Source organism: Uloborus diversus, chromosome 2, assembly GCF_026930045.1.
Source record: "Uloborus diversus isolate 005 chromosome 2, Udiv.v.3.1, whole genome shotgun sequence".
In the NCBI taxonomy this organism is placed as follows: Eukaryota; Metazoa; Arthropoda; class Arachnida; order Araneae; family Uloboridae; genus Uloborus; species Uloborus diversus.
In genome coordinates this window covers 57,980,158-57,995,627 of record NC_072732.1, presented here as the reverse complement: position 1 = coordinate 57,995,627, position 15,470 = coordinate 57,980,158, and the positions used below count along the sequence as shown (strand labels likewise).

At 33.7% G+C, this 15,470-nt stretch overlaps 1 protein-coding gene across 1 annotated transcript; it reads right to left on the bottom strand.

The window, feature by feature from the left end:
- Window positions 1-4,613: 4,613 nt before the first annotated feature.
- Window positions 4,614-13,993, bottom strand: LOC129217180 (actin-binding Rho-activating protein-like). The gene is made up of 3 exons (XM_054851444.1): window positions 13,953-13,993; window positions 9,470-9,810; window positions 4,614-4,878 (listed from the first exon to the last, which is right to left on the bottom strand). The coding sequence occupies exons 2-3, from the start codon at window positions 9,806-9,808 to the stop codon at window positions 4,648-4,650; spliced, it is 570 nt and encodes a 189-aa protein (XP_054707419.1). The 5' UTR covers window positions 9,809-9,810; window positions 13,953-13,993; the 3' UTR covers window positions 4,614-4,647.
- Between the last annotated feature and the right edge of the window lie 1,477 nt (window positions 13,994-15,470).

The following is a 15,470-nucleotide window of genomic DNA, read 5'->3' as shown; positions in this document are numbered from 1 at the left end:
ATTTTCAAAACAATCCAATGCAGAGATTCAAATATTCAAAAAATATTTTTTCCATAAGAATACAAATGCAAACGTTAGCACCAAATTTTATAAATCAGTTTCATACAATCCTTTTTCATATACTTTAGATTTAGACTACAACAATCATAGTTCTTACATAACAACATTAATAATAATTCATCTCACAACGTGCAAAATTAAATCCTATCATAAATAACAGAACAGATTTATAACTTTTTGTTAGAATCAGTAAATTACAAAAGCAAAAACTCTCAATGAAGAAAAATCTTGATAAAAGTGCGACGGGAAAATATGAGCAATTTACAAACACCATAATGAATGGAGGAAAAAATCCTAATTGACTAATTGTAAATTCATAAGTCTTGGAAAAATTATTAAACCAAATTTCATTACAACTCTTTTTTTTTAATATTTTGTCCCTCAAATAATGTACTAGAAAGTAATATAATATGGAAGTGCAAATAATTCATGGTAAATTCTTGTTATAAATAATTTATAGCAATTTTTAAAATAAATTAAATTCTTGGTTTATTGCAGCAGGGATAAAAGTCATAGCTAGTAATAACAATTTTTCAATGTGGTAAAAATTTTCTTAAAGCTGACAGGAAAAAAAATGCACGGAAACATTTTCTGTGTAAAAAGTTTTCTTATACATTAATCTTTGTTAATTATAATAAAAGAATTCACAACCTTTTTCTAACACACATAAAGTATTTTTATGTATTGGTTAAGATGCTTTGAAGAGATTTTATAACAAACATTCTCTACATATGTAGCAGTTTTAATGAATAGAGCTCCACATTTTCAAACCAAACTGATTTGAAACTTAAGTAGACTTAAAAATAGTTCAGAAAAGTGAACTTAACAACATTTTTTACAGTAAAAATTTAAAATAAAACAATATAATTATATTCTTTACGTTTATATATCACAGCACTATGTTACATCTAATAAAAAGTAAAATAAGCAGAAGTCTCAAATATAAAACCATTTGAGACACATAAAAAATAGACTAGGAGCAAATAAATACAAATAAAATTAATTACGATAAAAAAAGAACGCTAAGATATTTGTATTGTAAACAAAAGAACATAAGTGAGCAAAATTGCTATTTTTTCCACTCAAAATTAAAAATTTTAAAAACTTTCCCCCAGAAAACATGAATAGGTGCTCTGGTGCTCACATAAAATCATTTTATTATTTTATAACTAATCATAATTATTTCATTTCTTTTTTAACTACTTTTTGATGAGCTATAATAATTGTATATATTGAAATTAGATAATTGCAAAAAAAAAAAAAGTTATCATATAAAAATAAACATAATAACACACAATTTGAAGATAAAACAAGTTCAAAATAAACTAGATCATATTCTTGTATATTCCATGGATCAAAGGCTCTAAATTGAAAAATAGCAATTAGTTAATGCCATTTGTTCTCATATAACTAATGGTTCTTTCATATGACTTTGTTCTCCTTAACTAATGACCAGTTTTTATTCCTAAAAATACCTCACCTAATACTGACAACTTCATTGCAAATTAGCTATGTGAAACATAAAAGCATAATTTTTACCAAAATTGAAAATCCAAAACAAGGTTTTGTTTTTTGAATAACTATTTTCTTATTCATCCGTTTTTTCATCATAGAATAAAGAATCATCATCAAATAAAATTGTATAAAATTTCAGTACATTGAAAAGTATCGTGTCTCCATGTGAAAACAATAATAAGAAAGTACACTGCTTAAAATTAAGCAATTTCTTGCAGCCTTTGACAAAAGAAAACTAATGACTGGAACCTTAACAGTTATTTCAAGTTATCAAAATATATTCATCAAAATAAAATCAAAAGCATTTAGATCAATCGGGTAATGAATTTCCTTTTGGTTTATCTATTGCTGGTGTTTATAATGCAGCTTTTAAAAAATACAAACTTTGAACAGAACTCTTTTAAAATAGATATTGAGTTATTAAAAATACAGCTAATAAAAAAATATAGAAATACAAAAAAAAAACTTTGTACTAACTAAAATTTCAAAGCAAATATAATAAAATTTTTCAATACTTCAAAGTTTTAAAAATTAAAAACTGGCAAAGAGTTGTTTTGTGTTGTTTGAGTTGGAAGGCGGGCAATGTTGAGGTAGCTAAGACCTGCAACAGGTTGTTACTCTCTTAAAGAAGAAAAAGAAGCTTAATAGAGTTAAATGAATTCACACACCAACAATACATAAAAGATGTTTGTTTTCAATAATTTGAAATAACAAATCATATAAATTCTTAAATAAATAGAAAAAGAAAAGAGGCTAACAGTTCTAAACATTTTTGAAGGCAGAGAAATGCAACATTTAGTCTGATTCATGAAAATTTATTCTGAAAAAATTCAGTAGGCTCTTTAATAATTTAACTTTGAGCATATGTGATAATCTTCCCAATGTGAACTTTTGAGGTAGCACAGTAATAGCTGATGCATTAGCGTTGTAAATCAACTACATGTTGCATGTACTTCATTATTATTACTTTTCTGAAAGAAAAAAACTATTCCCGAACTCGATGACAATTACCAATGCGGGTTTAAATATAGTAGAATGCCTTTAGACAGTCAATCTATAAAATGCAACACTCAATAAAATGCACAACTTTTCAGAAGTAAGAAATGCCTTGTGCAGTTAAAAAAACACTGCTTCCTGCATTAGAAACACAACATTCTCCGACCAATTAAATTTTGAATCAATTTTCAATCGTTCCACCTTAATTCAAAGCTTTTATATGAAAAATTGTATTAACAGTAAAACAGAACCAGGTTGTTAATTGTTGATGTATTCTGCATATTACAGTAGAGAACCAATTATCCGGGAAGTTCGGGACCATCGCTATCCCGGATATCTGAATTTCCCGGTTTTCTGGATCGCTAAAAAGCGCTATTAGCCGATGGTTTGCAAAACTTAAATTACTGTAATAAATAGTTGTGCATATTAAAATAGGAAGAAAACAGTTCAGAAATGCTTATAAATATCGAAATATTAAAAACTAAGAGTGAGAGAATATTTTGAACACCAAAAAACTGAAGTTATTCATAATACCTGAGACCCTCACATTCTGTTTGGAAAAGAAAAAAAAATCCACCACTTTTTTGTGAAGTTTTGCCCCGCATAAAGGACAACCATTTGAAGTTGGTATTTGCAAACATTTTCCCCGAGTTTTCCGTGAGTAATATGTTGTTTATTAAGAAATCGTTCATATACTTTTTGGTATTTCAGAAAAAATGCATAGTTTTCAAAAATTACCAAAATGGTATATTTTTTAAAAAATGGCGGAAAAATCGGGAAAAAGTTGCCGGTTTTCTGGTTTCCCGGTATTTTGGTTCCCGGATAAAAGGTTCTGCACTGTATTTCATAAATATGTGAAATGAACTATACAACACTAATATGCTATATTTCTTACAAAACTAAAAAAGAAATTCAACATGAAGTTGATAATTTGTTCTTAGTAGCAGTGGAAAAAATTGCCACCCAAGGAAATTTTGTTGTCTACGAAAATTTGTTGCTTTAGGCTATAGCTTATTTAATAAATCTGCCACTAGATTTCTCAGGTCAAATAGTTATACAGTCTTGAGGTGAGCATTTAAAAGAGGGAGAGGAGTTAAATGAGTTTCTTCTGGGCCTGATTATTGCACAGATCGACTAGGCCTGGGCCCCCAACTTCTTAAGAGGCCTTAAATTACTTGAAGAATTATGCATTGCTTTACAACTATAAGAAAAATATGTGTATTTTTAAAATAATAATAAAATAATGACTTGTCATTTAAAAATAAACTTCCTTAAAGGAGAATTTTAATTAACTTTGCCAGTAGCAAATTTACCATGTCACAATTATGAGGGGCCTCAAAATAAAATGGATTCATAATGCACATGATAAATGATTTAAATAGTTATGTGATAGACACAAATGATTCCAAAAATGCATTCCAACCGGACATAAACCTGCAAATCAACCACTGAATTCCGCTATAGAGTCTTCAGGGGCTTCCAAATTATTGTGGGCCTACAGCCTCCCTTTGAGTTAGTCGGGCTCCGAATTTCTTCACCTTGTTACATCAATTGTTTATATCAATACATTGATGTACATATTTAAAGAAACAATCAACATGCATTTTTCATCTTTAAACCAAGAACCACAGCTAGATAATATAGACGCATGCGTGCACACCATGCGCGGATGTGGTATTTTTTAAAAAGGGCAAACGATATATGCTACTTGAAACTGTATTAATTCATTTAAAAAGCTTTGAGTCTCTCTTTGAATTAAAACAGAACATTTTATCAATTTTTTTTAGTTTAAGGTGATATTTAATAAGCTTGAGAAACATAGCAATCAATTATGGTTATGTTGCAGCTATGGCTTATTGCAACTTAAAAAATTCATAGAAACAAAGGGGGGTTTTTTTTATAGAGACAATACCTGAACCATGATATCTGTAACATTAAGCGGAATTTCCAAAAAAAGAAAAAAAAATCACAAAAATTAACAATTAATAAAGTTTTGGTAAGGCACTATTAGCAATATCAGTAATTTCTCGAAAATGCAGAATCAAACTTTGATCGAAAGTAACTCAAAAACTTATATTAATAATCTTCAGGAGAAATTGGCAGAACCTCTTCTTGCACTTCATGCTTTCTTTTAGGCGGTGCTTTTGGGCCAAATTCTTGTTTCAACTCACTGAGAGGTTTTAGCAGAGTGATGATGACATCATCATCTCGTCGCTGAAACAGCATTTCCCCTTCAAAATGAAGTAAACCATGTTTTCGAGCTCTCATTAAGAGGCCAACAACTTTATTTGATATGGTGGTGTAGATCTAAAAGAAAAACGATGCCATATTAAATTGTATCTTAAAACTTCATAGACAGGACTCATCTAAATGTTCCCTGAAATATTTTGCAGATTCAAGTTTTTATTTATTTTGTGAAAAAAAAGAAACTTGTAAACTTTTTTCTTTTTGTGAAAAAAAAAAAACTTCTTGGGGCATCTTTTTTTTTACATACAATGGTGTGCAAAAATTAAGGACGAGACAGTTTTTTCAATATAACTTTGTACAAAAGCTTTCCAAATCAACACATTTAATACCGTAAGATCCTCAATACGTAAGGACATGTGTAATGTAAGCAACACTTACTAAAAGAGAAATCAGAGGGATAAAAAGAAGCTTTATTGAAAAAAAAGCATGGAGCGCAATGCGACTGAAAGCCAAAACATCCCTGTGATGGGTGTCCAGCAAGAAACATTCGGTCTTTAGTATGGGATATGATCTCCCCCGACTGCTAGGCAGGTTTCATAGCATCTGCCCATGCTGAGAATGAGGGTATCAATGAGTTGTTGAGGCATTGCTGCCCATTCGTCTTGCAGCGCCAATCGAAGCTCCCGAATCATTACTGGTGGTAAGGTACGATCTGCCAAGTGTTTGCCTAGAAAATCCCATACATGCTCGATGGGATTGAGATCCGGAGATCATGCCGGCCAATCCATACCTTCAATATCCTCACTCTCTAAGAGCTGTTCGGCAGCTACTGTGCGATGACATGGTGCATTGTCGTCTATGAAAAGGAACTGCGGACCCATAGCGCCTCTAAAAAGACGCACATATGGAAGAAGAATCTCGTTACAATAACGGGTAATGTTGACTGAACCTGCGTTGAAGATGTGAAGATCTGTACGACTACCAAGCATGATGCCTCCTCAAACGAGAACACCGCGACCTCCATACCTGTCCCTTTCAATGATGTTCGAGGTGTTGGCATAATTAAAGTTAAGTTTAAAATCCAAAGGTTAAGATATTTAAACTAAGCCAACATTAACTGGCCGTGTAATGTCAAGTTGGAGACAAGCAAAAAACATGTTTCAGAAAAATACATTTATTAAATATGACTAGAATTTTTATAACATCCCCATAAAATACACCCCCAAAATATCATAACAAAAGTGGTTCCAGTAAATAAAAGAAAAATGTCACCAATATGTCGATGTAGTCGCTGGCTGTTCCGAAGGATCTACTCGAAGACACACAAAAGGTCCGCCGGATCACACTTCAGGAATGTCCGTAATGGAAAGGCAACATTAGACAATTCGTAGATCGGTGAACATCTCAGGTAGACACATAGGAACTCACTTCCCCGGCAATATTAATTAGCCGGACACAACACAAATGTTTCTTCACCTGGACTCATACTAATTCCAGGACTTGGAAGATTTAATTTCACATACCACAAAAAAACCCCGCTAGCATTGCGGGGAAAAAAACCCCCCACACGTGAGCCGGACTAGGCTTCACGATCAAAACAACAACTGGGGATCGTTGAGAGAAGAGAGCCTGCTGCCCCGAGTGCTGCCACTCGCCACAATATATATGTTTTATCAACCAATGAGATTCCATGCCTCGATGACGTCACCACACTAACTTCTACTTCGACCATCACTCATTTGTTTATTCCACTGCCGCGAATATTCGTACTTCTCTCCATAGCACGTGCGGTCAACAAGTGGAATTAATTCCACTTGTTGCCTATTCCCACTTGTTGCCATTCCTATGTCAGCAAGTTAGCTGACATAGGAATAGGAGGAAAAACTTTACTTTGGGTTAGAAATTGGCTCACTGGTAGGAAGCAAAGAGTAGTTGTGAGAGGAAATCATTCTAATTGGAGTGATGTTTTAAGTGGGGTTCCTCAAGGATCAGTTTTAGGGCCTCTTTTGTTTATTATATTTATGAATGACATCAATGAAAATATTTCTGGAAGCATGAATTGTTTTGCTGATGATGTAAAAGTTATGGGGATTGTCGAAAATGAAGAACAAGTAAATCAGCTTCAAGAGGATTTAAATCATATTACGAAGTGGGCAGATAAATGGGGTATGGCAGTTAATGTAGGGAAATGTCAAGTGCTACACTTAGGTCATGGAAATAAGCGTAGAAGATATCATTTACAGGGTTCAGTCATAAATCAGGCAGAAAATGTTATGGATCTGGGTATCTTAATAAATCAGGACTTCAAGTTTAGTCAACAGTGCAGTATTGCTAGTAACAAAGCCAACAGAATGCTTGGGTTTATCAATAGATCTATTTCAAACAAATCTAAGAAAGTTCTTCTGCCTTTATATAGAAGTTTAGTAAGACCTCATTTGGAGTACGCTGTTCAGTTTTGGTCGCCTTATCTGAAGAAAGATATTTTTGTATTGGAAAGGGTTCAAAGAAGGGTAACTAAATTAGTAAGGGGACTCTCAGATTTAGATTATGATACCAGACTTAATAGGCTTAACATGTATAGCCTGGAGCAAAGGAGAGTCAGAGGGGACATGATTCAGTTATTTAAATTTATCAAAATGAAAGATGTAAATGGATTAAATTTTTGTGGGGAAAGCAGGACAAGGGGTCATTGTTTTAAGCTATTTAAATCTCAGGCTAATTTGGAAATCAGGAAAAACTACTACTTTAGCAGGGTCGTGGGCACTTGGAATAGCTTACCGGAAGAGACGGTAATGAGCAAGGGGGTGGATAGCTTTAAGAGGGCCATTGATCTTCATTGGGGTCTAATTAATTGACTAGGACCAGCCTAGCTGGGCCCAGAGCCTGTTGCTGGTCGTCACATTTGTATTTGTATATTTGTATTTATAATTCGAATCAATCAGGTGACAACTCAACTCTTTCTGAATCGACACATCAGGACATGCAATCTTCGATGGTTTCAGTAAACAGTCGCCATTAATTATGGCGTGGGGGAATTGTCGATTGAAGTGTTAGCACCAACTAGTTGACAAGTTCTACTTTTTCCAGACTGGGCCTAAAGTAGGTACACTTAACTTTAAATTATTTTCTTTAAATTATCGGCTGTGGACCGAGAATAAAAATAAAATAATATTTATGCCAACAAGAGGGATGATTGCGGCTTCCCCACTCTCTCCAGATGAGTATGCGATGAGAATCGCTACTCAGATTGAATCTGCTCTCATCTGTAAAGAGTACTCGTCCTCATTCATTGTCTCTCCAATTCCGGTGTTTCCGGCACCATAGAGAACGCCTTCTCCGATGGGCAGGCGTTAGAGGTACACACCGTATAGGGCGTCGTGCAAACAGACCACCACCGTGAAGTCTTCCGGCCATGGTAAAACGCGATATCGGTCGCCCAGTCGCTCGTGTCGTGTGTCTAGCGATTTCTCCCGCTGTCTGCCGCCTGTTTCTTCTGGCCTGTAAGACAATATACCGGTCATCTGCGGGTGTGGTTCCTCGTGGACGACCACTACTGAACCCCGGATAGCTGTTCCTGTAGTTTGAAATTGTCTCCAAAGTCGTGAAACGATGCTGTGAGCAATTCCGAACTCTGCAGCCACACTTGTCACACTGCGGCCTTCCTCCAACTTCCCAATGATTCAACCTCGGATAAAAGCATCCAGATGTCGTCTAACAGATTGATTATTCACCATTTCTCACTGAGGCAGCAACTCGGTGTGATTTTAACTGCTATATGGCGTGCAATCTCTTTGCCAGAAATACTGATCTTACACCGACAACATGCTTTATACTACTCAGACACTCCATTATGTCTGCCTGCATATCTGCGCATGTGTTACTGTACATCACCTTACTTAATCTCCTGATTGGTCTTTCTGTCCGCTCTGCCTCTTCGTTCAGCTGATATGCTAATTTTTCGACTTCGTCCTTAATTTTTGCACACCAGTGTATTTTTTGTGAAAAAAATTATATTATACAGAGCATGCTTAGCTATCAAAAGTCTGTCCCACCATTGCCCAAAATGACAGTAGAAATGACTTGGAAGTTGGAAGTTTTTCAACTAATGCTTTGCTTTCAGATGAATTGCTTTTGAATTGAAATGCATTTGCCCCCTCGCAACCCCCTTCCCCTCCTGTTGCCGGCTCTGGTGCATCCTGACGACTCAAAGTCATATAGCAATGTAGGGTCGGAAATGCTTTCCTGAAGTGGTGGATGTATACAGAAGCACCATAAAGAAAAGGGGCCGTAAGTGAAAAATGCATGTAAAAAAGCAAAAGGTACAATGGGTCCGAGCAAGTGCTTGAAGTTTTTTCAACCCGCTACAATGCACACCTTGCATCTTCGGTGCATGGAACTCCAAACAGTCTGGAATACTCCTAGCGTATATCAAATGTTTCGGGTTGGGAAAGCATTTCCGACACCCGCATCACGTTATGATTTCAAGTCCTAAGGATACATCCTACCCCTCTTAGGAGTTCTGAAACATTTAACTGAGACACCCTGTATGTTGATACCATGGACCCTTTGTGTCTCGCCTATTCCTACGGCACCCAGTTTGGGAACCCCAGCACTAACACATTCCATTTACGGGGGAGGGAAACCTATTTAACAAACAATACACAAAGACAATAAAACATAAATATATACAGTAAAAATGCTTTATACAAACCTGAAAAAGTTCCCCAAATGTAATACAAACAGTGTCATTTTCACAGGGTACTCCATATTCATTGATCATCTCACACAAAAACAGCACTTCATTACTGATATGTGCGCCAGCAGCCATGCCTCTTTGCTCGGTTTTCGATCCTTCTGCAGGTCGACCATATCGGGGGTCATTTTTGTCCCACTTTGGGCGATCAAAATGGGATACATTTCCACTGTGAGAAAAGGGGTTGGTCTTTTGCTTGACTTTGTGTTCTTCAGCTTTCTTTTGAAATGCGGCAACCCTGCTAGATAAAGCATCATTGCCATAAATTTTAATTGGTTTTTTGGATTCACTCTCCATTTCTGAAACAAGAAAGGAAAAGAAAGGTTGAAAAAACTAAATTGGAAAAACTTTTTTTAAACAAACAAAATTTTAAAAACACTGTTCAAAAACTTTATTTTCTTTTTTTTTTTTTTAATACTTTATGAGATATTTTTCCCCCTAAAAGATTTTTTTGAAATGTGCTTGATAGAAAAAAAAAGGCAACATGTGTGGGGGGGGGGGGCAGATATTTCCTTTCACTTGTTATTTGGTTATAAAAATATGACTGCCTTTAGCAAAATATGTTTTGTATAATACAGTAGACCTTCCTTGTTTTATGCGGGGGTTACATTCTATGGAAATGCCGCATAAATCAAAACCGCATAAATTAAGACTTGATAATAGTGTTAAAATAAGGATGTTAGGTTCCCTAGATAACTGAAAATACTTCATTCTAGTGATGGATATTTTTATAATAAGTTTAATGTGTACTTATATCGATATATATGCACAAAGAAAACATAAATTAATTTAGTGTTTATAAAAAGGAGCTGGCTATGATAGATTTTTGGCAGTCATTAAGATTTTTTCTCTGTAGTTCCTTGCTGAGCATTAACACATCCATGATGATTTGCGTCATTTCTAAGATAGAATCTTCCTTTACTAACTTAAGATAATTTGCTATTGTCAAGGAATGGCTCAGAATTTTCAATGTGAGCACTTTTGGTTGTGTGTCATTGATGTTGGCATCCTCGTTGGTTTTGTCCTCCTTTGTCACTCCTAAAAGTTCTTCTTCCAGTGAGTTCTGAACAGGGTTGTTTGGTTTAAACCAAGTGGTTTAAAAAAAAACAAAAACATGTTGGTTTTTTTTTTTGAAAAATTTCATTGTTTTCTCAAAAATGTTTTCAAAAATTTTACATATTATTGCAAAGAGTAAAATCTAATTCATGTAAAGTAACTAGCAAAATTTTATAGATTAATTACAGATTTAACAAATTTAGAAACTTATATTTTTTAAGGTATGCAAGTTTGCTAAAAAGTTTTTATTTTATTTTTTTTAATCTATGTAGCTTTTCTATTAGGTACATAAACATACAAGGCAGACCAACTAAGTTTTTTAAAAATTACATGGAAAAAAAATCCAAGGAGCTCTTATATAATTTTTAACTATCATTATTTTCCAGTCTTTTGCATATACTACCTAATTTGCTTGATTACTTAAGATTTATTGAGATAGATTATGTACCATTGAAGGGATGCATAGTGTATATAAATTTTAATGCTAAAATATTTAAATGACAAAAGGGAAAAAATCACTAAGTCCAAGAACACTTAGAGTAGGCATAAAATTCTGCTTGTACCTGCACACTTCTTGCATCCTCAATAGACAATGCAGTCAGAGCAAGAAAAGAAAATGTATAAAATTATGAAAACAGAAAACATTCGTGTAACTCTGTGTTTGTATTTTAAAAAATAATAATAATAATAATTAATGCCAAATTTTCACCTTTCAAACAACTTTTTTTTTTTTGTGACATCTCTCATGTATGAATGGTGGAAGAATCAATAAACATTAATTTTTATGAGTCTTCATTATTAAAATATGTTAAAAGAGCATTTTCATCTAAGTTTGTACTGAGGTTCTTTTTTTTTTTTTTAATAAAAAAAAATTGAATTCCTAAATGCATTACACCAGGAGAAATAATGTTTACAATGGAAAACACAATGATTTTTTAAAAACCTACTTGTCCTGTTTCTATAATTGTTGTCACTGATACATTAGATTATAAATAAAATACATGATTTGTAACTTTTTTTAAAATCTTTAAACAAAATATGCATTGATCTTTTGATTTTTAAAGTTGTAAAATGTACATTTCAGACTTATTTTGCAGACACTTCAAAATATTTTCCATGTTTAAGAATGTGTGATTTAAATTTTACTTATATTTTTTTATTTATAGTAGATAGCTATGATTATGAGGGAATTAATTTGCAAGAATTTATTCTTGGTTATTTGTAATTAATAATGTCTGAAACTATCACAGTAAATTATTTCTTTGATCATTTATACCAAGACCCATTTATATATTGTATTTTTTGTCCCACAGTTAAAGGTTTTCAAACAATATTCTCCTATAGAAATCTCTAAGTATGAGGAAATGAAATTACAAGATCTTACTCTTAATTATTTAATTAATTATGAAAAAATTAGGTACAAATATGAATATTAAACATTAGCTAACAATTAATTCATAAAATCTTCATGATTTTCTTAAAATAAAATTGTTTTTCTTACAAATAGTAATAAAAACCAAACAAACCTAGTTTAAACCAAAAAAACCTGGTTTAAACAAAAAAAAGGAGTTATTTTTGGGCGGTTTTTTCAAAAAAAAAAGGTTTTAATACCAACCCTGGTTCTCAATTATGTGAGTTTGATAATTTTACTTCTGAAAAGAGCTCTGGAACCAATAGCATAAAATGTGTCCGGTGGCCTTAGCTCGAATAATTCCGAAATGCAGTTTATAACGTTTAACCTGCAATCTCAGGAGTTTCAATTTTGAAAGAAGGGAAAATTTTATCTGTTTTATTGCCACATCCACGCAAAACCAAAACTCATCCACATGAAATAAAATAAAGGTTTCAAATCTTAAACCGCATTAAATCAAAACCATGTAAAACGAGGGTCAACATGTATACCTGCCATCATCTACTAGGGAAAAAAGTTCCAGTATGTGCTTGTGATACACAGAGGAAGCCTGAACTTGAAACTCGAACTGAAGTTTTTGTGAGGGAAAAAATTCTAAATTTGCCGAATGACAATCCAATTTTGCCCACCGATAGGTAATATATGAACATGCACAAATATCATACACATAATACCTAATGACATAGAAGAAAATGCATCACTAAAAACATTTTTTTTTTAAATTTTAATACAGAAAAAAGTCTGAGTGTTGTTATATTGTCTCCCAATCTGCCTATTCTCAGCAAAATTTGTAGAATGAACTATTTTTTGGGAGGTCTGCATGACTTCCCATTGATCTCTCATTGATGTGCCCTGGCAACACAAGATAATATAGCATTTTTCATAGTTATTTTGGGAAGAGTAGGAATTTTTACTATCTCTCTTCAAAGTACAATCAAATGCAAGTTCTTTACAACACAATTAAGAGAAATGCTAAAAATCCAGAAATCTCCCGAGAAAAGCTAGTAGCGTTTGCAGGTATGTATTATGCTATCCTCCTTGCTTCTTCCTTCCACTCAAAACATTAACTTTAACTATTGTTGTGGCCTCAGAGGAGGAATGAAGTAACCACAAGAGAGTATGGTCTACAGGAAACAAATGTAGTGTTTCCCTCACATCAAAAAAGAGGCAGGGTGCTTTCAGAGAAAACTGCACTTTAATTCAATTAAATGAACTTTTTGATAGAACTTTTGTTATAGACAAGGTGCTTTTCTTTTACTTTTTGGTATGCTATATGCATACAAAAGTCAAATATTTTTTTAATACTAAATATTTTATTTTTAAAAAAGGAAAAGCTTTTTAACATTTGGTTTTCAAAATTCTGCTAAAAACATTCAGATTTATATTTAAATCAAACACCTCCCCCCCCCCCCACACACACAAAAAAAAAATGTTCTTGTGATAAAGTTTTGTCCTTTTTTACCATCTTCAATAGCTTTGACTTATTTCTTTTGTGCGAAGAAATTCTTCTGTAGCAATTTGCTATTATATAAATTATACCAGAATATTTCAATATTTTTATAATTATTTTAAAAAGAGAATATTTGCATAGACTTTAAGAGACTTTTTTTAAAAAAACATTTACAACTTCACAATTAGCGACACAGGATTTTTGGTAAAAAATTAAACAAAACCTGAGGGGGCAGATTGTGAATTGATACATTAATCTATTGTTTCTTCTCAATAAAAAAATTCGTGATCACCAAAAAAATTACATCTTCATGCTTTTCCAGTCAAGAAAAAGGAAACGAGAAACTATTAACATATGACGGAAACGATAAAACGTTTTAACGACTTTTCCCATTAAATCGGACCATTGCTCCATGAAATTCCGCTACTTGTGGAGCCATGATCGGACACATGAAAAAAGTTCAAGATTGTTGAAAAACAAGAGTTTAATAAAATGCAAGTAATGATTTAAAGAGATATTCATACCTTTTGAAACCAACTCCAACAAAAGAAATTCGATAACAGAAAAATGTAAATAAACAAACGGATTTGATTGATTGATTGATTGATTGGGGTTTTTAAATTATTTCTGCCTAATCTACAAGAGGAGGCTTGTACTACGGCAGGAAAAAGAGGGGAAGAACTCGGGGGATGCACGGGAGGAAGGAAAGGCAAAAAAAAAAAAAAAATTAATTTGAATTTTTGGCATCTTGAATTCAAATTATGTTTTTCGCAAACACGTCGGTCAATGCAGGAACGATCCTGGGTCCATGGTTACCATACTGGCGACTTCATCTATTTTAAGGCGAGTTCTTATCAACATGACGAACATGATGCCAAAAAAAAAGTGCGATACCGTAAGCAATACAGTTGCAGTTTATTTTTCCTTTTTGGAAACACTTCCTGAAGGAGTATGTTCTTTCCGATTTTTAAGTGTACTTTTTTCATGTATTTGGTATTTTCAAGAATGGTAAACATCATTAAATGCAAATTAGTTTAAGAAAATAAACTGGTTCGTTCTGTATTCTAAAGTTAAATATTTTGAATCATAATAAAACAAACTAAATGACGTTACAGTTTTTCCGCATTTTTTATGAAATTCCATTTGCACCAAAAAAAATCTTTAGTAAATCAGAGATGCTCCTCTTCCCCCTCAAGAACAATGACGTCCCCTCCCCTCAAATGCATCCCCAAAATGAGATCCCCTAAAAACGACAAAGACAACTTTTAGCAAACCCTCCTCTCCCTAAAAATTTCAATCATGCTGTCTGCTCTGAAGTCCCACTCGCAGCACTTTATTTATCTATTTATAGCTAGACAATTTCACATAGATAGAGGACTGCGTGCCAAGCGCCTTGCCTCCGGACACACACAGGAAAGATTTACAACACTAGAGAAGGAAATAACACTCAAGGCACAGGCGGGAATCGAACCCACGATCTTCGGCTTGGAAGACGAAGCTTCTACCACAGAGCTACAGAGGCCCCTCGTTGTACTAACTACCTTAATTTTGATAACATATTAATTGATCCCCTTGAGTTCCCACTCAAGGGGGATCGTGGCACGAACCCTACCATAGAAATGTTAAGGGGTATCCTGGGTGCTGCTCCCGATTGGGGGGAGGGGACAACTACGAAACACATAGATGCAGAGGGGTACCCACCTTGGGGAGGTCATGGCGCACTGCACCATCAAAATTGTTATGGGGGGGGTATTTCGAGTGGTATTTTCCCTGTTATGGGGTCTTATTTTGGAGGGGGTGCACCCTTGCTCTTAAGGGGAGGGGGAAACCCCTAGATGCAGTAATTTTGCAAACTTTTTCTGCAAAATAATAGTTGTAACATTTTTCATTAGAAATGGTTCATTAAAAATTTTAATATTTTCTCTCTTTTCTTTTTTTGTAACATAGATACAGCATACGCAACTTTCAAGAGAAACAATATTAACTGTCAAAATGAACTGTATATCGCTTTTCCAACCCCATGCCGTTATGCATAAGCTTTG

Bases quoted from the DNA above. Each gene is read 5' to 3' on its own strand.
- LOC129217180 (XM_054851444.1), bottom strand. From the start codon at position 9,808: ATGGAGAGTGAATCCAAAAAACCAATTAAAATTTATGGCAATGATGCT. The intron at 4,879-9,469 runs GTTTGTATAAAG...TTTTTCTTTTAG, and splicing joins CATTTGGGGAACTTTTTCAG to ATCTACACCACCATATCAAA.